A 22,497-nucleotide genomic window follows, 5' to 3' on the forward strand; every position below is an offset into this window, starting at 1 on the left:
AACACAACAGAATCAGCCCAGTAGAACAAAACCCAGTCTTCAGACACCTGTGAGTCCCACGTGACTTGTGGAAATAGCTGCATAGTACTCACAGTGATCAAACACTAACATTAAAGTGCAGTGGGTCACTGACTTCTGGATGTTTGTATTTCCTTTAGCCCATATGCATGCTCCTTTCTGATTCCCTTCGTCATTTAAGAATCAAAATGGGAGTCATGCCCTGTCAGAGCAAGGGACGTGAGTTTAGGAACAGGAAGCAAGTCACAACTTTGGAGACTGCCAGTTTGTTGGCTGGTGTCACTAGGTATAAATATAAAGATACCTATAAAAGGCATAAGTGACCTATTTTGCCTGTAAGTCGTATGTATCACCGTGAGCAAAATGCTGCATGCAGGAATGGTGTGTAAGGTGGAAACAACTAGAAAGATCAGAGAATCTGACCTCTTCCCTTTGCTCCACACCTAAGGAAGCGAGCTGTTCTTCTTTGTACCCATTGTATTGCAAGCTTGGTTTTAAAAGAGAGGGGTTTTTTAAAGCCAATTAACAACCGAGTAAGATCAACCATGTGGATATATAGTTTGGTCCATAGCCAATTTTGACTTGACAGTCTTAGTGCCCTCTTTTTTTTTTTTTTTTTTTTTTTTTTAAAGAGAGTCACCCCTTTCCCAAGGAAATGAGGTAAAGGCAGTTAGTTGAGGTAACTCTTTCAGCCAGCTTTAATCCTACTGTCGGCAGCTGTCCAAAGCTCTTCTCTGGCCGATGAGGACAGTTTCTGGCCGAACCAAGTTTTCCGGTGCCCCTACTGTAACTGGCACACCTTTTCCACAGCACCAACCTGGCCGCTGGTGCAATCGTCTTACCAAGATCCGGTCTGAATTTAGGGCGACCTTTGGTCATCAAGGAATGGATTTACTGGGCAGAGACTGACACATGCATCAAGGTGGTGTCAGCCGTTGACCTTCAGGCAGTTTTCCCATGATTGCTCTGTAGCGAACGAAAGCTTGTGTAAGGCCATGCCTGTAGCGCACCCTCGGTTCCCCATGCCCTATGTCAATGCTTCATAAAGCTTCCAGAAACCGGAGTTACTAGAGTCGTTGAACACTTTGTTACAAGTAATAACAGTTATGAACATTCCTCCTTTTCCTTGCTAGTCAAGGTAACAAACCTATCCTAAAACCTGTGAATGTATTCATTATTCATAAGTATTCGCCAATAGTTTCCACAATTAACTTTCTGCCCATGGGTTTTCACAGACTGTTTGCTTGTACCCTTTGTCATTTGTGTTATCGGTCACCTATGCCAGATGCTGTTCTTTCGGCTCTGAAAGGCTGAAAATACTGATTAGGAGGCTAGCAAGTGGTAAATTTCCATACAGAATTAGGAACTTTGCAAAAAATTTACTACGCTTTTTCAGAGAAACTTTTGTTCGCAAGCCTCTGGCAAATGTGTAAACATGCACAAATAACAAAGTGTTACGATCCCCCTGAATCTGAACAAACTAAACTCAGTGATACTATTTACAGAAATACTCATAAATTAATGTGGGGTTTGGAGTTTTTTATTTTGTTTTGCTTCAGTTTTTTACTTTTAATTTAGTTTGGTTCTATTACTTACCAATTGCTAGGTGGGCTCTGTTTAGAACACTTGTCAGGAAAATGGAGTTTTCAAATACGGGGAATTTTCTGATGGCATGTCAAAAGAAATACAAAGACATTTTGTATGACCAGTGGCTCTACCAGAATGAATATATATGATCCCTTACCTTTCTCCGATTCCATAGAATTTAACTGAAATGTGTGTTTGCTATGTGTGGTAAAAATAGGTCCCCTGGTTTTTTTGTTCTTTTTTTCATGTGTACTCAAAGAGGAAAATGCTGAGAAATAATTTCATGGTCCTACACTGTAGTTGTTCAGAGAGATTTGTTAATGAAGGATTGCAGCTACGGCTGTATTAGGCAAAGGGGGAGAAGAATTGCAAAGGAAGAAGCAGTTATTCCAGTTAGGTTGATATACGGTCCCTTTCAAATCTCCACAGAGTGGAAGAGCCAATGATTGCATGACAGTTTGTCCCTAAAATTCATTTTCATAAGGAGCTCATGCTTTTTTACAAATACAATTTCATCCTCACTTTCCATAAAACATGCAACTGGACAGTCCGGCCAGACACAGACAGAATGTGAATACTTTGAATGTGAATACTTTGAAGGAGTGAATATGCTAAACGCACAAATAATATCCATTATTTTAGCATTTAAAAAAAAAATTATATTAAGCCACAGAGAATCCCTTTTAGAACAGTATAATATTGGAGGCACTTGGGTGTAGAAATAATGAGTGCCCCATTAGGATTAGGGTAGACAGGGACTGATATATAGGAGGAGGGATCCTTGGGTCTGTCAGAAGGAGCTTTCATTTAAACCCATATGAAATAAAAAAATAAAAATAAAAACTCAAACAACCCCCCCACTCCCGATTCATAAACAGAACCAGAAGTACCATTTAACATGACCTCAGCAACACCTTCCAGATGTAAGCTTACAGCTTCAAGTTGAGGTCTGAAGAGCAGCATCTCAAGTATTTCAAAGAGCAGAAATCAGTCCTTTAAGAATAAAATTTTTCAAGACTGGGATGCCAGAGAGTAGGCATGACACCGATGTGGCATTCAGACCGCTGTAGCGTGAGCAGCACAGCCAGCCAGCTAGCAACAGTCAGCCACTGCTGTTCAGGTCACAGTCGTAGCAACAACAGCGCTTCTCTCACGTATCCCTTGCCTGAGTGTGAGGAATGCAGGCTCTTTGGGCTACCATACTGCAACGTTTTAGCCAGACCGCCCCAGATTAATTTCTGATGACCAAATTGTCCCCCCCAAAAAACCGAAGTGGACTCTTTTTTTTTTTATCTGAAGCATGGAAAGGGTGAGAGTTACGGCCACCAACTCATGTAATCAAGAATGGTGCTGGGCAGATCACGCTCTGCTATGAGCCAGTGATCGCTGTGGGTGCAAAAAGCTTAGCCATTTCTAGCCTTTGGGAGTGCATTTTATGTAGGGGAGGATTTAGAGTAAGCACAGCCGTAATATCCTCCTCGTTAACGTCTCTAACGATGCCTCTTTGCACACTAAGCTGCCACAGGGAAGCACTTGCACCCCGATTTCCACCATGTGCCCTCAGGCAAGGGAAGAGGTAGCCAGGGGAGGGCAAAAATAAGTTTATTTTCAGAAGACGATGAGATCCTGGCGAGCAATGCCCTCAGATAGCGTTGCCTACCGTTTGGAGAAAAGAACGAGAAAATGCGGCAAATGTTGGGGAGGGCATTGCTCGCGGGATAAATGCTGTGGACGGCCACCCTCGTGCTGCAGCAGTGATTTGGGAGAGAGCGCACTGGGGGTGGGGGTGACGTGAGACGTCGGACAAAAGCGAAGATAGCCAGCAGTGCTTCAGAACAACAAAGGGCTGCCCTCAGCCAGTGGTGGAGCACATCTGGCACCCCAGGAAGCTCAATTGGACACTTGGCCCTGAGCTCGTCCCAGGGATTTCTGACTGACACCACTGCAGTGCATAGGTGAGCTTTTTGATAGGTTCACTGGCATTTCCTGTCACAGTCACGATGAGGTGAATTGGTAGTTCCTGCCTTGGGATGCAGCATGGCTGTGTGTGTTCTGGGTACAGGACAGTGTGCATTTATACCAAAAGCGGTTACTAACGTCAACTGCCACGTGCCCAATGCAGTCACTAAACTTTAGTCCGCCCTTCCGTTTGCCCAAACACATACACTCTGGCTTCCCAACTGGCTTCTTTCTATGTGTTGTCCAATGCATGTAGATACCTCCATCTGCCTGGCCTCAGATACAGTGGTTGTTGCTCCTCTATTTGATTGCCAGATGTCACTGGGGAACAAGATGGGGAGGTTCCTGGATCCTCGGGGCAAGCCGGCCGTCACCGAGGGAGCTCGCCGTCCACGCCGGCCGAAGAACAGGAATCTTCGGTGCCTGCCTCTGACGAAGACTCACCGGCTAGGACCACAGAGAGCTGGCAGTGGCCGTTGTCCTCGTCTGAAACGCACAGCAACGTTGGGGAGGATTTTGAGGGATTTCAAACGCCAGCGCGGACTCCGGAGTGTACCATGGACATACAGTCTCCCGGGGATCAGTCACTCAGTAGGACTCCTCAGTTTGAAAGTGACTCTCCTGAGGAGGAGGAGGGAAATGATGAGATGAATGAAGAGCACCGCGGTGTTGAGCCTGTCCCTAGGGATCGGGGTTGGAGAGGGCAGCCCCAGCTAACAGAGGGAGAGAAGCTGTTGATGGAAACCAACAGTAGGATTGTGCAGCTGCTGGAAAATATCAAGAGGGAGCATGCACAGTCCATGGGTCTCATGTCACAGTCCATGGGCCGTATGGAGCTGCAGCTGGGCATTGTGGCTACCTCCACAAGAGCCATCCATAACTACCTGTCAGAGATTTTAGCTTTCCTCAAGCAGCCAAGGACACAGGTCCTTGAAACACGCATCTCCCAAAGAGCCACCCCTCATGTCGAGTTAACCTGTGCCTCGACATGGACTGGTGAGGACGCAGTGGCATCCTCCACTGTGTGCTTACCAGGGGCCGAAGGGACGAGCGACTCTCGAGAACCACCGCAGGCCACGCTGCCTTGTCGCAGTGGCCGGCTGCAGAGAGCCATAACCGAGAGGGCCTCGTTGCCCATGCCTACACGCCAGGCAAAAGGGGGAGGGAAGAAAAAATAACCGCACCATAGGATTTTTAGGGTTTTTTTTAATGTGCCTGTCCTTTTAATTCTTAGCCATAAGGCCATCAGTGGCAGAATTCAACCATTTCCTACATTGGCTAACATTGTATTCTGGCTGACTAGGTTAGTCTAACATTTTGTAGTTTATATTTGCACTGTTAACGATGTGTGCTGCTGGTATTTGAAGAACATTTGCCTCTGTTCTTTCACTTTAACTTCATACGAGCATTTTTTTACTCTGTGCCAGGCATTCATTGCTTTTCTTACAAATACAAGTCATTTCTTGAGGCAGCTGTTTTTTGAGTTTTCTTTCTCCATTATCCCATCCCCTCTGAGCAAGCATTCTGGACTTGGTGGTAAGTATACAGGTCTTGGCAATACTCGCCTCCAAAACTGTGTTCGATCAGTCTTTGCCTGGTGTTTCTGGCATGCCAGCCTGAGGTGTTGGGGTTAGCCTGTACCGGATCATGATCATTCTTATCCTCTGTGGGTCTGACAAGCTCACTTTCTAAGACCCTCGGTGGAGCTAATCCACATGTCTTGGCTATGTCGTACAATAAGTAATGTTGCCAGGATCATATCTCATATTTATCTTTTGGGGCCTGTATAGTGATGTGCCACCAGATCTATCTAGGCACCTGACTCTCATTTTCAAAGCTCCTTTTATGATGGATCTGGTGGTTTGATGGGCAGCATTATAATTTTTCCTCTGAGAGAGTCTGGGGATTTGAAACAGGAGTCGCTAAGCAATGTGTTCTACGGGGATAAGAGCCATCTCCTGCAACAAATCTATTAGGAGGAGACTGTCCCCTGTAATTATCACAGATATTAATTATTTAAGAAAAAGAAAAAAAAAAAGCAACTTGCCTAGCAGCCAGACCTCTTGAGAATGTAAAAGTCATGACATGCTGTTGGGTACTGTGCTACTATGTCTGTGATTAAGAGCTTTTCATCAGAGACGACCTACATGCTGATAAAATGCAACTCCTTTCTGTGCCTTTAGGCCATCTAATTTCCTGAGGGCTGGCACCCTGAGCAGAGCAGGGGTGCGATTGGTAACCCACAGGGCCGATGGAAATGCACTTTGCAATAAATTATTTTCTATCTGTTGGTGCTGCCTCTCTCGGGGGAATTTAATATAGTGGCACTCAAATTGCTATATGCATGCAGAGGCATCAGACTGGCTTATACATGTGATATCCCTGACAGTTCTCCGAAAGGATGCTGTTACCAGGAGCCCCTCGAGCGGTGGGAACTAATTATCACAGGTGTAGCATGGCTCCTGTGTTTGACTCTCAACATGCCGTTGTAGCTTCTCGTAGAGGTTCAGAAGAGTTTATATGGCAAAGCCGTGATGAATTCCTCCTCTGGCAAATACTAGAGAGTAACCGTAGGCCTAAAAATCCTCTTCTATGATTACAGCTGAGCTGCGCGCTCTGTCCAGTGAGCCATAGACTCTTCTTCCCTGGCTTTCTGCGAGACTGAAGTTATTAAAAATAAAGCAGATAGTGTTTTGTTATTCTGCCAGTCAGCCACAAATTGCTCCCGTATAAGTGTGTGTGCGTGCGTGCTTGTGGCTGTACTTTGCTAAATGACCGGTTTAACGATGAAATGCAGCCGGCATGGCCAACCTCCAGTGTAGGCTTTTTCCACTACAGAATATTTCTTCCCTTCCGCCTACGTCCAGCTGCGTTCCTCTTAAGAATGCCATTGGAGGCGTGCTTCTTTGGCCACACTGTCGACACACCTCACACCGTGTGCAAATTTTTGCACCCGTTCTGGGGCTTTTTTTATCTCTCTTTTGTTAAAACTGTTTGTAAAGGTATCCTCAGAGAATTTCCAACACAAGCTTGTAAGCTTCCCCTCTCACTGGTACGAGAAATGCATGCTGCAGAGTATTTAAGATCACATGGAGGTTGCGAGAGGAGCCGATTAGTAAGCCTGACAAATTATTCCAGTATGTGCGGCCTTTTGAACATGTGTTTCTGGTGCATACATGGTTTGCACACTGGTACTGTGGATACGAACAGCCTAGTTAAAGGCGAAGGCAAGTGAAAGTTTGTCCCAATACGCTCACGTCTTATTTCTTTGGGATGAGTTTGAATGAAGCTAAATACAATTCAGCCAGTTAATTTTCTTGGCCTAACTAGCACGTTTGATAATACAGTGAGAATGTTTTTATTTTACATAGTGCTTTCACTTCAAAAGTGTGGTGCAGTTGCGGCCAGATGCAAAGATTTTGACGTATTCTGCAGGACCCGCCATGTAGCTGCTGCCATTCAGAATAAATCTCGTTCCACACGCTGGCTGCTTCTGTAGCTTCAAATTTTTTTGTTGTTGTTGTAGTTTTAAAATGACAACCTCCACTCTACCTTTGCATTCTCATCAAAGGCAGCAGAGCAAAAGAAGAAGCTGCGCAGATGTAGCAGTGCTGCCGCTGGAAATACCACGCGAGGGACCCCTAAAGAGTTCCTTGCAAAGCAGCTTAAGCTTTAACCTGCTCTCCTCTCCCATTTCTAAGTGCTTTAGCTAGACTTGGCAAGGCACAAAGCGCCACTCGAATGGGAGCAGCTATAGGGTGAGAAGGACTGAGAACCTCTCTACAGACAAGAAACCTGCAATAAACTTACACAAAACAAAGTTTTTTCCAACTGGAAATAGTAGATGGTATTAAGAATTGGTACCAACTGATATTTTGGTCAGATCCAAAATTAGGATCTGACTTCTAGTATTGTCTAGCGAAATCAGTGCAGTTGGAGGGTGTGTATGTTTCATCCCCAAACAAATATTTTCATGCTTTTCAAGTGTCTGTCATAGCCTCATCGCTCTTTCCCTGTAGCTTTTTGTTGTCTGAATGGGTATATGGTTACATGTGTCTGTTAAAAATAAAGGGGATCAGATCTTACATGGTATATTTATATTTCTTATTTACAGATTTTGAGTACCTAGTGCTTCAGTTTCCAAAACTTCCTTCTCTCTGTATCCCAAAGACCGGTTGTTTGGCTTCTGGGATGATAAAAAGGGTGGGAGAGACTTAACAGGAAATCTCTGCCCAGTTGAAGCTCTTGGTGATAGATCCCCTGAGTACGATTCGACAGTCTAGCCATATTTTTGCTGTGTAGGTCAAATGTTCATGGTTACGCCTTTGCTTTCTGATGCCTTTTGCTGAGCAGAAGTGCAGATATTTTTCTTTCAGAAGTTCGCAGTTTGTATTACAAAGTCTTATGGAATGTGACCTGAAGTTGTTTTATTTTTGAATACATGTGATGATTTTAAGAATTTTTTTCCTTTTCTCCTTCCACTGGATGATTTAAAACACACAAAAATAAAGCAGACCAATGAAAAGAATTGAATGCTAACTTCAATTGAAAAGAAACAGCAACACTACTCTTGTGAGACAGTTTTCAACAGCGTTCAGCTTACTGGTTCTGCTCAACCTTTCCTTTCCTGCCTGCTCCCTGACCCTCTGTGACACTGAAATATCCACTTCTAGGACAACCTTCTTCCTAACCAGAAGGCTAAAAGTTCTTCCCTCTCTTCTTCTCCCATTTAAAATATCATCCTTGCATCAGCCAGATCTACTGTGTAGAGGGATCAAAAGCTCTTTTCCTCCTGCCTTATTCCCATCCATATCCATATCCAGGGCCCTGAGTGCGCTGCTCTCCAGTGAGAGGTAAAACTTAAATCCCTAAATCTGATACTTGGCATAGTAACACCATCTCTAGACCACCAAAAACCTGGGTTTTTTTAAAGTCTCTAGTATCCTAATGAAGTAGCTATCCTTGTTTGCTGAAGCAAATAATCAATCATTTGGGAGACGGATGTAATTGCTGAAAAGTAACATTGCTCTGCCTCACATTGTGGAAGCCTAGGAGCCAGGCTAAGGTATTTCACTCATAAATACCACAGGCTATATAATTAATCCTTACTTCGGTGAAACTTCAAATGAAAAGACACTAAATCAACATGATACAGTGCAGTCTGTGCTTTCTTGGGAAAGCAAATGCAATGGAAGGTGTAGTAAGGAAACCTGTTGGTGTGATTCAAGTTTGGATTCTGCTACAGGTTCAAAAATTGACCTATTCTGCTGGCTTAGCCTAGTCATTTAATTTCTCTGGGCCTTAGTTTCGTAGTAGTAGAAGTAGCAATAAAGGAGCTGTCAGGCTATAATTAGTTATTATCTGGTACTTTGAGGTCTTCAGACTGAGGGAGTAATGTTATTTACCAAATACTGATGAACCTTGTTTGTGACCAAACTTGGAGACGGGGCTCAAACTAACACTCTAAACTTCAGAAGATCTTAATTAAAGTTTTCCCTGTATTTTACCATCACATCACATGGTAGATCAGAATCCCAAATCCAAATGTTGAAGTTCTCGTTCAGATTTGGACTTTGCCTATTTGGTCTGTTTCTGACCACAACTAAATACATTCCCAGACTGTGCAGTTATTAAAATATAAAACACATATAAAAGTTTCATTTAAAAAACTGATGCAGTTACTAATGCTAATCTCAGAATCCAAGAGTGTGAATAAATTAAGATGTGATTACTTAAGGAGAATAGGCATAAAAGAGCACTTCTGGAGTACTTGTTATTGTCCAAAATATCACTGAAATTCTGATGACTAAGTACAGTCTGCTTATCTCTATTTGAAACAGTGCTGTACAGATTCATTATTTCTAAAGGTCTTCTTTCCATTTCTATATAGATATTCTCCCTTCACATTTTGAAGGTTTGAAGAAGAGGATTGTTTTTCGAGTCACACTAAGTAAACATTAAATGCATGCAGGCTTAAAACTAAAGCATGCATGTTATGTAGCAGCAATAAAAAGTGCTCGGCTTGCACGACTTATGATGCTCAAGCGCTGCCTTGTTAAAATGCCAAAAAACCTTTTTCTTTGCATTTTTTTGAAAAGTAAATCTCTTCCTTTGACCTTGCAATACTTAAATTTTCAGTTGTTGGACAAATGATATTTATTTTACTGAATACTTTTATATTACAGATAAGGTGGATGAAATAGTACCAGTTTCCAAGCCATCAAGAATTGCAGACAATGCAACTGTGGACTCAAGAGTGGCAACTATTAAACAGCGGCCTTCTAGTAGATGTTTTCCCTCAGCTACAGATATGAATGTGAGTGGTAGCTACGAAGTACTGCTTTCACTTCTGACACTGATTGGAGGGGGCCTTTTGGCAGCGTGCAGGGCATACAGCAGAAACGAATTTACAAACGTTGCTTTATAGACTCGTTTTGCTTTTATTATCTTGTAACTTTAAGGCATGGTCTACTCTGTATTTCTAGTAATAGTTTTTTAACAGAAGAGTCTGCATTCCCCTGTAAGACTTTTCTCATTATATCCTTATATTTATTCTGGGACCGTCACATCAAAAACATTGCTACCTCGGTGTTATTCAAACAGATGTGAACTTGCTCTGCCTGTAATCTGAGCTGGTGAGACGCCACCGAGTTCTGAACTTGAAGGTGTCAGTACAACACTAAACCCAAGCTAAAAAACTTTGCTGAAAGTCAAGGTATGCTGTTGCAGTTTCAGCGCCAGAGTTAGTGCAGCCACACAATTTCCACTAATGTGAAGGTTTCTCCTACTGCAAGTTTTTTTATTATTCCTAATGGCATATAGAATATCTTGATTAAATAATACATGACCATGTATAAGGGAAGAATTGACATTAATACTATCGCACATATTAAAAATTTAAACTCCAGAACTCTGAAATTGGATTACTCAGGTGCAGAGTTTGCTCTCACAGAACTTCACATGTGAAAAAATAATTGTTTTTATTGCATTTTAGATGTATTTTTCCATTACCCACCCCTCCAAAAAAACATCAGTCCTGATACAACAAGCATTTTGCTGTCCTCAGCAGCTTGGGATGGAAGGAAAATAAGGCTATTCCAAGAGGCAGAAAAAACAAATATTTTTTGTGATGACCTGCAAGGAGGGAGAGTTGAGTGCGTTGGGATTCAGGTGCCGTTCCTCAGTTCCTAGCTGAGATGCTGACCGCCAGCGTAACCTTGCATAGAGCTTGGTGCAGAGTGAACGTTAACACCCGTGCAGTGTGTGGCTAGATTTTTGGAAGTGAATGAAACAAAACGCAATTGCTCACGCTTCGTTTTTCTTACAGCACACAAAATGTGCTGGAAACTTAACATATTGCCTTGTAAATAATTTCAGCTAACTCCACTTACAGCTGTTGTCATTTTAATAACATGTAAATAAAGCCCAGCCTTCCCTTTCCCTTCACCTCCTCCCCAAAATAATACCAAATTTGTTATTTTCCATAAGAATTCTAAGTAAAAGGGGTAGTGAATTAGCAGATATGACAGAAGAGTTATTTACATGTGAGAGAAAGACTTGCATGCTTTAATGCTTGTGGGGTTTTTTGTTTGCTTTTTTGTAGTCCATGTATGAGAGACAGGGTATTGCTGTGATGACGCCCACTGTACCAGGGAGTCCTCAAGGTCCTTTTCTGGGTATACCTCGGGGTACAATGAGAAGACAAAAATCTATAGGTAAAATGCTTCTCATGTATAGTTTGCTTGTGCATTAATCACATACTTTTAGTAACTTTGCTTCTTTCTTAAAGCACATTTCTCCGACATCTTTACCTCAGTGAATGACTGTTTATTTTTTATACAAAGTTCATGAGAAAAGAAGTTTGTGTGTAAGACGATATAATTTCCACATTCTGCTTTGATGGCAGTAGGCAAGTAATATGGAATTATAATTTAATTCCTTTCTTTAGAATGTTTCCTCTAACAAGGAAAGGCAGTGAGAAGGAGACAATAAAGATCAGTACAAGCCCTTTGCAATGCATGACCTAGGGCAAAATGTTATTCCTTTTTTCTTTGTTATTGAGGCAAAAGCATTGTAATGCTGTGTAGTTTACAAAGGAATCCCTATTGATCAAATGGAATACAATTCACCTCTTTTTCATTCCAAATGATGACAACAGATGATTTTAGAAAAGAGGAAAAAAGAGCAGACCAAATTTGGGCTTGCTTTGTTCTTGGTAGTAATCTTAGTAGTGTTAGTTATCAATTTAGAAAGGCAGTATGCTGATGTAAAATTAGTATCTAAATTATCCCAATATCATCCAGTTTATTTATGTTAAAAGCTGTATTTGTAATAATATAATGTCATCTTTTGAAATGAAACATTATGATTTTTTCCCCAATAGAATCTTCGCAGTCCCTTCGCTAAGTTTCAAATGCATCTTAAAAATTCATTAGGTTTCTAAGTTGCATTATTATATGCGTTTATAGAGTGCTAGAGCAAGTCATAAGCTACTCTTCTGCACAGAATGTCTTCCCTGTTCAATAATTTTCAAAGAAAATGAGCTTCTCTACAGCTACCTTGGTGATACATAAAACCAAAACATTTGCCTACACATCAATGATCGGTTTAATTAAAATTCTGTAGCATCCTTTTTAATTCTGGCATCTGGGTCTCTGGAAGTTCAACAAGAAAGAATGCTTATGGTAGGATCAAACCAAAAGACCTCTTTCATAATTTTGCATTTGCCTCATGTCATGTGAAATGCATCCTGGTATTTGAGGTTGGATACAGAAATAATACAATATGGGGGATCCCAGTGGAAGAGAGTGTTTTAAATATATTTTCTGATTTTTAGGAATAACAGAGGAAGAACGGCAGTTTTTGGCTCCTCCTATGCTGAAGTTTACCAGAAGTCTTTCAATGCCTGACACCTCTGAAGATATCCCACCACCACCACAGTCCTTACCTCCTTCACCACCACCACCTTCTCCCTCTCTCTACAACTCTCCCAAATCCCCAACATCAAGGAGCTATGGAACTATTAAACCTCCATTTAATCAGAATTCAGGTTCAAAAATTTCTTTGGTTAGGCCTGAGAATGTGGGAACAATGATAAGGGACAAAGGGATCTATTACAGGCGAGAGCTGGACCGATACTCTCTGGACTCTGAAGACCTGTACAGTCGGAGTGCCGCATCTCAGGCAAATTTCAGGAACAAGAGGGGTCAGATGCCGGAAAACCCATATTCTGAGGTTGGGAAGATTGCAAGCAAAGCAGTTTACGTGCCGGCCAAACCAGCGAGGCGGAAGGGGATGCTGGTGAAACAATCCAATGTTGAAGACAGTCCAGAAAAGACCTGCTCTATTCCGATCCCGACAATTATTGTGAAAGAGCCATCCACCAGCAGCAGCGGGAAAAGCAGCCAAGGGAGCAGCATGGAAATCGATCCTCAGTCTTCGGAGCAACCTGGGCAACTCCGACCTGACGATAGCTTGGGTGTCAGCAGCCCGTTTGCAGCAGCCATTGCTGGAGCAGTGAGGGACAGGGAAAAGAGGCTGGAAGCAAGGCGTAATTCTCCAGCCTTCCTTTCCACAGACCTGGGAGATGAGGATGTTGGACTAACACCACCAACACCACGTATGAGGCAATCTAAATTTACCGATGAAGCAATGTTTAGCAGCGAAGATGGTTTTAGACAGCTTATGTCACCATCTCCGATTCCCGCACCTAGAGAGCCTGAAAGTCTTTTTAATAGCAGTGAACCCAGCAATCAAAGTGATTCAAGGACATTAAACGCTTCGTCCAAAACGAAAGGTACTGAAAACAGTACAGGGGCAGCTAAGTCCACGAATGCACCCAGCTCAGATAATTACGTTCACCCGGTCACAGGAAAGCTATTAGATCCAAACTCGCCACTAGCCCTCGCTCTCTCTGCCAGGGACAGAGCCATGAAAGAACAAACACAGCAGATTCCAGGCAAAGGAGACACTGTTAAAGCTGACCTTAATAAACCACTTTACATCGATACAAAGCTGAGACCCAATATTGAAACGACTTTTCCTGTTGCTGCTACTGTCACTAGGCAAAATACTCGTGGCCCACTGAGACGGCAGGAGACCGAGAACAAGTATGAAGCAGATGCAGGGAAAGAAAAGAAAGCCGAGGAGAAGAAAAACATGTTGATAAACATTGTGGATACTTCGCAGCAAAAGTCAGCTGGCTTGTTAATGGTTCATACCGTGGACACAGCAAAGTCAGATGATACGCCCGAAGATGAAGAGGAAAAGAGAGCTGAAATGGAACCGAACCCTGAAAATTCCCCGCCAGAGAGGCCAGAGGGGAGCGAGGAAGCAGAAAGCGAGCTGAACGTGCCTGCTGCGCCCGAGCCACCGGCATCTCCCTGCAAAACCATCATAGCAGCAAGCTCTGTCGACGACCCTGTCATCTTGCCGTTCCGCATCCCTCCGCCACCCTTAGCATCAGTCGATATCGATGAAGAGTTTATTTTTACTGAGCCACTACCACCCCCCTTAGAGTTCGCCAACAGCTTTGATATCCCCGACGACCGCGCAGCTCCCGGTTCGGCTCTAACAGACTTGATCAAGCAAAGAAAAAATGGCACGCCTTCACCCGCACCATTTGCCCCCAGCCAGTCAACAAATTCCTTAGACAGTAAAAAGCAAGTGGGTCTTTCGAACTGTTTGCCTGCCTCCTTTCTGCCACCCCCTGACAGCTTTGATAACGTCACTGACTCTGGGATTGAGGAGGTAGACAGTCGAAGTAGTAGTGACCATCACTTAGAGACAACCAGCACTATCTCAACGGTGTCCAGCATCTCTACCTTATCCTCGGAAGGGGGTGAGAACGTGGATACTTGTACAGTCTATGCAGATGGGCAAACATTTCTGGTGGACAAACCCCCAGTACCTCCTAAGCCAAAAATGAAGCCCATAATCAACAAAAGCAATGCACTTTACAAGGACGCGCTAATCGAAGAAACTGTAGACAGCTTTGTTATTCCTCCTCCCGCTCCGCCCCCACCTCCGATCAGCGCACAGCCCAATATGGCTAAAGTTGTTCCCCAAAGGACATCTAAGCTATGGGGTGATGTGACGGAGGTGAAAAGCCCGATTCTCTCAGGCCCAAAGGCTAATGTTATTAGTGAATTGAACTCAATACTCCAGCAAATGAACAGAGAGAAATCCTCAAAGCCAGGGGAAGGATTGGAGTCACCTACTGGAACAAAAACTGCAAGTCTCAGTACAAGGTAAATGTAATTAACCAAATAATTTTCTAATAAAGGCTTGGTTTTTTTCCCATCCCTTCACTAACTTCCCCCGTAAATCACATAGATTAAACAAGAATGTACTCTCTATTGTATATGTTTGTTTAATGAATAGTCTATGACAAACGATTTTACAGAGGGGAAGAATTTCCTACATTGCCAACGTTTCTGTAGTCTACACCATAGGGCAGGAGCTTTCTCAGTCTTCCCCAACTTCAAAGACAGTTTCCACAAACCTTTCAATTGTTTTGATGTGAGTTTCTTAGATTTATTTTTAAGTAGTACTTCTCTCTTAAAACTTTTTTCTCTTAAAAATCTGGTGATAATTTAATTTTTGTTTAGTCCCATTACTTATTTTGGCTTCAAACAGGTAAAAAAGTGGTTTTGCCTAGGCTTACTTTACATTCACTGTGTGATGTCATTTGATGCATGCCGATACCTCTGATAATCCACTTTATCATGAAGTATAAAGCTATCTTAGAAAATCACCCATTGAAATCACTTTGCACTATTCATGTTAGTACTAAAAAGTTAATTTAGCATCTCTACCACTTAGTACTGTGGGGTTTAAGTTCTTACTTTCTATTGTACGTGCTTGTTAGTGAATAGTCTCCAAAGTTTACAGGCTCAAGGAGGTGGCTTATTCCTCCCAACAGCAGGATCCCTGCTAGTGCGGTGCAATACATTTGCATATAAGTGGTTTCTGAAAGGTACTTAAGTGATAAGTAACGTACAGTAGTCAGACACCATTGGGTAAATGTACAAGTAATTGTGTAGTCACATTTGTGGTATATGGCTATAATAGCATGAAATCCATGCTTATGGAAAAAAAAGGTAATTTTAATAGATTTATTGGGAGCCTGAGGTATTTCTTTTTGTGGTGTGGAATGGTTTGGCCTTGCATACAGCAGTGAAATGTTCCTTTCACTGAAGTATTGCATATTGTTTGGCCCGCACTGCTCCACAGAAATGCATTTTTTGCAGAAATGCGGTGCTGATTTTGTTTTTAAAAAAAGATACCATCTAAGTAAATGTTATTAGAATTATTCTGCTGGATAATAAATAACTTGGCCTTTGAAAACCTACCATTCTTTGCCTGCATGAAGATAATTTGGTTTTAGGGGAAGGGCGGCTCTGTTAATTGCAAATGATTGCTCAGAAAACAGTGCGATCAAAAGCCTCAGCGTCAGGTAGTTATATTTTTTCCTGCAAGATGGAGGATATCAAACGTGACCAGGAGGTTAGTGTCAGTGGCACTTGACTAAATGGAGTAGAAATTGAGTTGTCTGTACAGGAAAAGCCTTAATACATGAAAAAAAAACCCAATGAAAACAGTACAAGAAAAACAATATATACCGGCTGCCTGATGAAGACAGTCTTTAAACAAAGTTAGCACAGCAACTGAACACTTTACATTTGAGAATACCTCAGGCAAGCATAAAACCAATACTTCTGCACTAAGCTTGAATTTACATAAGTCTTGTCTTGCAGATGACTCTGACAGTTTCATTTCATATTATTTTTCTTACGTCTTCAAGAATACTATTTTTGCTAGACCTTGATCGTCTTTCTACTCAGCCATATGAGCATGTTGCCTCTAGCTTCCTATGTATAATATTATTTATCATTTTTATATTTAAACTGATAGTTATTTCCCAGTTACAGTAGAGATCTTTAGCATTCCTATTTTATTAGAAAATAACTGAGTCTAGCAACTACAATGTACCGTAAATATGTCAAAGTATCATTACTGAGAGGAAAATGAAAAGTAGAAGCAAATAGAGGTACATCTTTTTTTGTGAAAAGACATTTAAACAGGTATAAAGGCTGGAAAAAAATTTTAAAAGTACTATATCACTTCATTGGAGAAAAGCAAATTATCATGTAAGCAAGAGTAGTCCCATATATGTTACATTTTAGAGAAAGATCTGATTTGGACAGTGTTAGAAAGTTATGTTGCTTTTCTCTCCTTTAGCTTTTTTAATTCTTATAACTCAGCTTTGGCAAATTACGTAGTCTTCATTATGGAACAGAGATGCTTAATTTGGACACAAAACCACGCAAAGCTTTATTTCAATGTGGCTGAAATACTACTTCTTTCCTGAAAAGTGAGCCCAAACAGGCATCTTTGCAAACTAGAGAGAGCATCTTGGGACATAATACCGAAAGATCTATGAGGTAATAAATAAGAAAAGTTGACAGTGGCATAGAGCAGCAAAACTCTTGGCTGCCATTTGACTGTGGGAGAAAATGACACCGCCACAGAATTCCTAGTGGGAACAGAAGGTAAGAGGGCTGTATTTTGTTTCCTTCTGTTTTCAAAACTGATGGGATTACATTATTTTTTAATTAAGCTCCAGAAAATTAGGTGAATTGAAGAGACTAAAAATGATCAGAAAACGTTACTCAGGATGTTAGGTTAATGGTTGGACTGGATGATCTTAAAGGTCTTTTCCAACCTAAGCGATTCTAGGATTTCTTTTTCAAGCTAAGTACTAGATCGGAGACAGCAGAAGAGATCCATATCTACAGATACTAAAAGTATATTTTAAAAGGTGCTGCAAGCAATTCCTTGTCCTCTTCGCAAGAGTGAGGTAGAGAGATGGAAACTGGGAGGTCCACTTGTGGATTCAGAAGTCCTACTTGTAAACCAGCGGTGGTTTGTTCGGTGGTGGCTGCGCCCGTGCCCGGGTCCCGACTGCCCCTGGAGCAACGCTGGCACCGTCCCCTCTCAGCTTAACCAGCTCCACGTTCCGGTGATGGATGAGAGAGGATTGATTTCTGAGCTTGATGAAGAGTGTGAAAGAGGGAGCAAAAGGCTAATAGCAAAATTTATCACAGTGGAGAAAATGCTCTGATTTCTTCTTGTTGTGCTGTATATGTTTATGCCCTGAACTGTCTGCTTTAAATTTCAGTTCTGTTCTCAAAGGCATAAAAGCAATGGATGCATGGTAAATGCTTCCCAGACAAAGGCTTTTTTTTTTTTTTACTGCTTTTACTCCTGCCTTATCTTTTATAAAATTAAGTAAATTACAGCCTTTCTAGCCCAACTGCAGGACTGACACAATTTTTCACAAAGCTGTCAAATATTATGACCAAGGAATACCATCTTGCCAAAATTCCAAGTATTAAAGCTAATATTTAAATTTTAAAGCTAAAATTCTTAGAGTTTCTTGATTTTTTTTCTAATACTGTAGAGCCTAGGACAACCAATTGTAGAGCTTGGAGCCCTTTTATGTGAGGGAGCATTAGAAAGGGAGCAAGGAATTTTAGCTCATGGAAAGCAGCGATTCTGCTAAATTAAAGAACAACTTGTTAGCTCTGCTAAAGGAAAAGCGATAAAAAATGAGTACGCCTGTTCATATCCTTCAGCCAAAGAGAAGTATTGGGAAGTGTTATAAATAGGAACATTGTTCACAGGCTCGCTTGGGTTATGTTCGCAGCGCTAGCAGCCTGATGAAATTAAAAATATGTATTTGCTCATTGGGACATATATGAAGTTACAGCCCAGACAGCAATTCTAAATATCACTAGGAGTTACTTTTGCACAGCCAGTGGACATAACAATTGTAGTTTATTCGTGGCAATTGCCCTGTTAGGGTAGCTTAGAGCTGAATTAAATTGTAGATAGTTGGGTAATGGCTTGCTACAGAAACCCATAAAAATATCTTCTTTCATATTTTTGATAAATGAGGATTAGGAAGAGATTGTTCTACAGTACTGAGCAGCATTCCTCTCTCAAATTATTTCATTAAAAAACAATCCTAGACTTGATTTTTTTTTTTCTCTGCTCAGTGGTTTAGCAATAATTTCACACGGTGTATTTATAGTTTTCTGTGGTTCTTATGGAGACACTGAGTTTCAAGATTTTTAAATAGAGCATGGAAACGTTTGACTGGAAACCATCTGCTTCTCAGTGGCAGTGACCAGCCGTGGGATAGGAAAAAGGAGACTGGTGGAGGAAGGAAAAAGAGGAAGAAGCGAAAGGATGTGCTTGCTTGCTTGCTTTGTACTACTAAAAGCGTAATTACAAGGTTTGATCAGAAGGTTCTAGACCAGAGCTAATCCCACTCCCAGTTTTGGCCATCATTTACTTTATGAAATTTTGGAGATCGGTCCTGGTGATAGAGGTTTTTATCTGGTCTATCCATGCAGTCAGGCCACAACATCCGACCATCGCTTCCTCCAGTTTTGCCCATCCTTCCTTACAGAGAAGGTTGAGGGTATTTGGATATGGGCCTCCATTTGACCCAAATACCCAACACTAAAGCCCTAATGATGAGCTTTGGTCACAACTCCCATTTCCAGATTTGGATCCGCACGGGTACGGAGATGGGAACACCCAGCCCGGGGGAGCCCCGCAGCTTGGCAGGTGATGCTCTGCTGTCAGCGAGCGGAGCGGGGAGGATGGGAGGGATAACGGCACTATCGACCGGGATGCTATAAATATAGCGGAGCTATAAATTCACTTGAGAGGCTACTGACTTTTATATGGAGCTGATAAAAGAAATGGGGAGAAGACTATTGCAGGGGTTTTTGTCAGGTTAAGGGGGGAGTGCTCGCTCTGTCTGTGAACCCAGCAGTCGCTTAGCAACACGACGATCAAGTGCAAGCCTGTGAGATCGACTGAATAATGTCAGCGTGATTAACGCAGAATAGACCCAGTGGCTGCGGAGGAGAAAAAACCACAGCCCCCAGTGAAAACAGCATCCTTCCACCGTGACTCTGGTGTACTAATAAGGAATAATGAGCAGCAACTGCTGCTGCCCTCTACCATCGCCACACCAAAATGATCGACAGCTTTGCCACCGGGAGAAACAATTCCTATTGCAAACGGTGCTTATGTTTCTCCAGCTGTGTTTGCACAATGTCCCCGCGGCTTCCGTGGCAGGTTGGGCGTCACTCCTGGCAGTGGGAGACGCTCATTGTAAACATGGGAGTTGTGGAGGATGCTTAACCATGCACGATCAAGTCCTCTAGGAAAAATAACCTGCACTGTGTTGGCATAGCAAGTTTTAAAAGTGAAACTGCCTATGGTCAGGGGTTTTGTCCGCCTCTTAATTATTTTTATGACTATCTGGAAAAGTTCCCACTTTTTCACAAACAGGTAAGGCAGAACTGAACTTAGTAGCGAGTCCCGCATGGGGAGCAATCCTACGTTGGGTCTGTTGTAAAGGATGTCTGGATTTTGCAGATGATGAAATACGTATCTCGTAGGATAATTCTCAAGCCTTTCAGTTTATTGCTGTCCCATTAGATTCATTTCATTTCGTTAACCCTTTGTCAGCCAATGTCACAGGATTGCTTGCTTTGTCAGTAATTTTTGCAGTGTTTCAGTCATTCCATTTTGTCATTTTTATTTGCTCTCATGACTGCTGTTGTCAGAAGAGGGTCATGCTGAAGTGCCATGAAGTAAGTGACAACCATAAAGCATAGAGTACTCTATGTTGTACATTCTGCTTCTTTTTAATGCTCACTCATTGTTATTGCATTTTAGTGATTTTTGGTGTTGACTTTGTTACAAAGTGCAATGTGGATTAGATCATCCTAATCCAGAAATGGTAGCCATTCTAAAACCAGAAGTAGGATGTCATCTCCAGCGGCACTAAAAGCCACTTTCACCAGAGGAGTATTCAGCAAATGCTTTTATAACGTGAGCACCTAAGACCAGATTCCTGAACTTATGCCTGAGCACTTAAATAAAGGGGCATGATTTTTCACATATGCCCAACTTGTTCTGGAGTTTTGGAGGGTGTTTTGGGGTGGGAAGGGATTAGTGCATTTTTACATACCCATGTGAGGTTCGAAGTGAAGAAAAACGAACCCTCGAAATAATCAAGGTCTGCTGCGATCATCACTGTTGAGTCTTCCGTCCTTGGAAGCTGTGGGATTTCCCCCTTTCTCCTTCCAGCTTCCTTTGACCTTTTTCCCTGCAGCTCTCCAAGGAGGGAGGGCTGAGGCCGTCTCCTGGTCCTCTGCCCCTCATCAGCACCATTCCCTTACTGCCGGTTTCCAGACGTTTGTGCCATTCACATGGAAACTGTTGTTCTTGAACAGACTCCCACAGACCTTAATGATTATTCTTCACTCCAGCTGAACAGTGTTACTTGCAACAGACACTAATCATTTCTCAATTCTTCTCACTAAAATAACACTATTATAAGAAGCTCTGTATCCTGCCAGTCATCACATCAGCCCTTGTTCTTAATCTTCCCCCAAAACAGACAATTATTGTCTTACTTTCCTACCATACAATTTTCCTTTGACAGTCCAAAAATAAAGTAAAAATATTATAAGAGATGAAGGCAAAGTTTTGGGTTTGTGTGTTCTCAAAAATCTGTAAAAAGTTAATTTCTTGCAGTACCACTGTATAGGGACTCATTTCACTCATTGGTTCTCTTGGTTGTTAAGATTTTTTTCCTCTGACACAGTGGAAAAGCCTTGTCAGAAACAGCAAGTCTTTTGTCAAGTTGCAGGATAAAACAGCTCCCGTGAGAGCATGATGGTTTTTTGGTTTTTTTGCATGGGAGGCTCCTAGGAGCTGTTTCTGCGTGCCATCTTTCACTGATTTGCTTCTGATATTAAGTTAACAGTAAACTTGAATCCTGCAAATCTAATTTAAAATTTAAAAGAATTTATGGCCTGCAAGTTGTGTTGATGGCATTTATACTTGGAGGCCGCACCATTGTGACATAGGAATTACATATTTTGATTTTAATGGGAGGCAACATAATGGGCATTGCAATCAGTGCAGTCTTACAGCAGCAAATGATTATAAATTGCTACCATATGCTGATTCTAACAGAGCAAATTTTATTTAAAATAATTGTCAGACTTTTCACCTTCTTAAAATGAAATTTGGGTTTAGGCAGGTTTAATATGGATTTAAGATGTTTAATGTAACAGATGATCAAACAAGGCATAAGAAATGGCTCATTAAAAATCTGGAAACCCCACAACAGAACAAAAACATGCCTGCTCTCCGCTTGGAACACACTTGCTCCTTATTGACCAGGATACCAGTCAACCATAAAATGCAAGACAGCTGATGGTTTCAAGGCTGTATCTGCATCCCAGATTGTACTGGAGATATCATAAATTATAATTTAGGATGCATAGGAGTTACACAAATATGCGTGGTTTTTTCCCTTGGATTATGATTACAGTACAGCAGTCTCTATAACGTGCTGGAGTTGATATGGCAGGTGAATGAGGGGAAAAAGGAAGGGAAGAAAACGAATCTTGGAATTAAAGACTTCAGACTGAAAGCCTGGAAGTGCAGCTGTGGGCTTCAGCAGACTTGCGTGACCTTCACGAGGGCTGCGTCTGTGCCATGAAGGCTGCGGAGCTGATAGCAGAGCTGGGCTGAAGCACAGCAGCTGGGAACTGAGCACAAAGTCTTGCAGGTTGCCGAATAATTTTGCAGGCAGCAGTGACCTCAAGTTGCTGTGGTTAAAGCTCGTCCTAGCAGGACCGCTCTTGCAGCAGCGGGGACATGTTCTGAGTCACAGACTTGTCTGTGTTCCCAAGTGCGCAGTAAGAACTAATAACTTTCTTGAAGAAGGTGTGTTGCGGTAGGATTAAGGCTGCTGATGTTAGCAAAGTGCTCTGAGCTTTCTCATAAAAGGGTTAATAATTCTAAAAGCTTGAGTACTGATGTGGCTTT

The 22,497-nt window shown here is 42.0% G+C and overlaps 1 protein-coding gene across 10 annotated transcripts in view; it reads left to right on the top strand.

Moving 5' to 3' along the window:
• The window catches only part of SHANK2 (SH3 and multiple ankyrin repeat domains 2), a 319,997-nt gene that overhangs the window by 293,623 nt on the left and 3,877 nt on the right, over positions 1-22,497 (top strand). For 4 of the 10 annotated variants that reach the window (XM_075713335.1, XM_075713341.1, XM_075713340.1 and 1 more), the window contains 3 exons: positions 9,750-9,880; positions 11,168-11,300; positions 12,401-14,813. In XM_075713335.1, coding sequence (XP_075569450.1) covers positions 9,750-9,880; positions 11,168-11,300; positions 12,401-14,813 — 2,677 coding nt within the window. The remainder of the gene's footprint in view (positions 1-9,749; positions 9,881-11,167; positions 11,301-12,400; positions 14,814-22,497) is intronic. The other 6 variants (XM_075713336.1, XM_075713339.1, XM_075713344.1 and 3 more) reach the window with 2 other exon arrangements.

Source organism: Pelecanus crispus, chromosome 6, assembly GCF_030463565.1.
Source record: "Pelecanus crispus isolate bPelCri1 chromosome 6, bPelCri1.pri, whole genome shotgun sequence".
In the NCBI taxonomy this organism is placed as follows: Eukaryota; Metazoa; Chordata; class Aves; order Pelecaniformes; family Pelecanidae; genus Pelecanus; species Pelecanus crispus.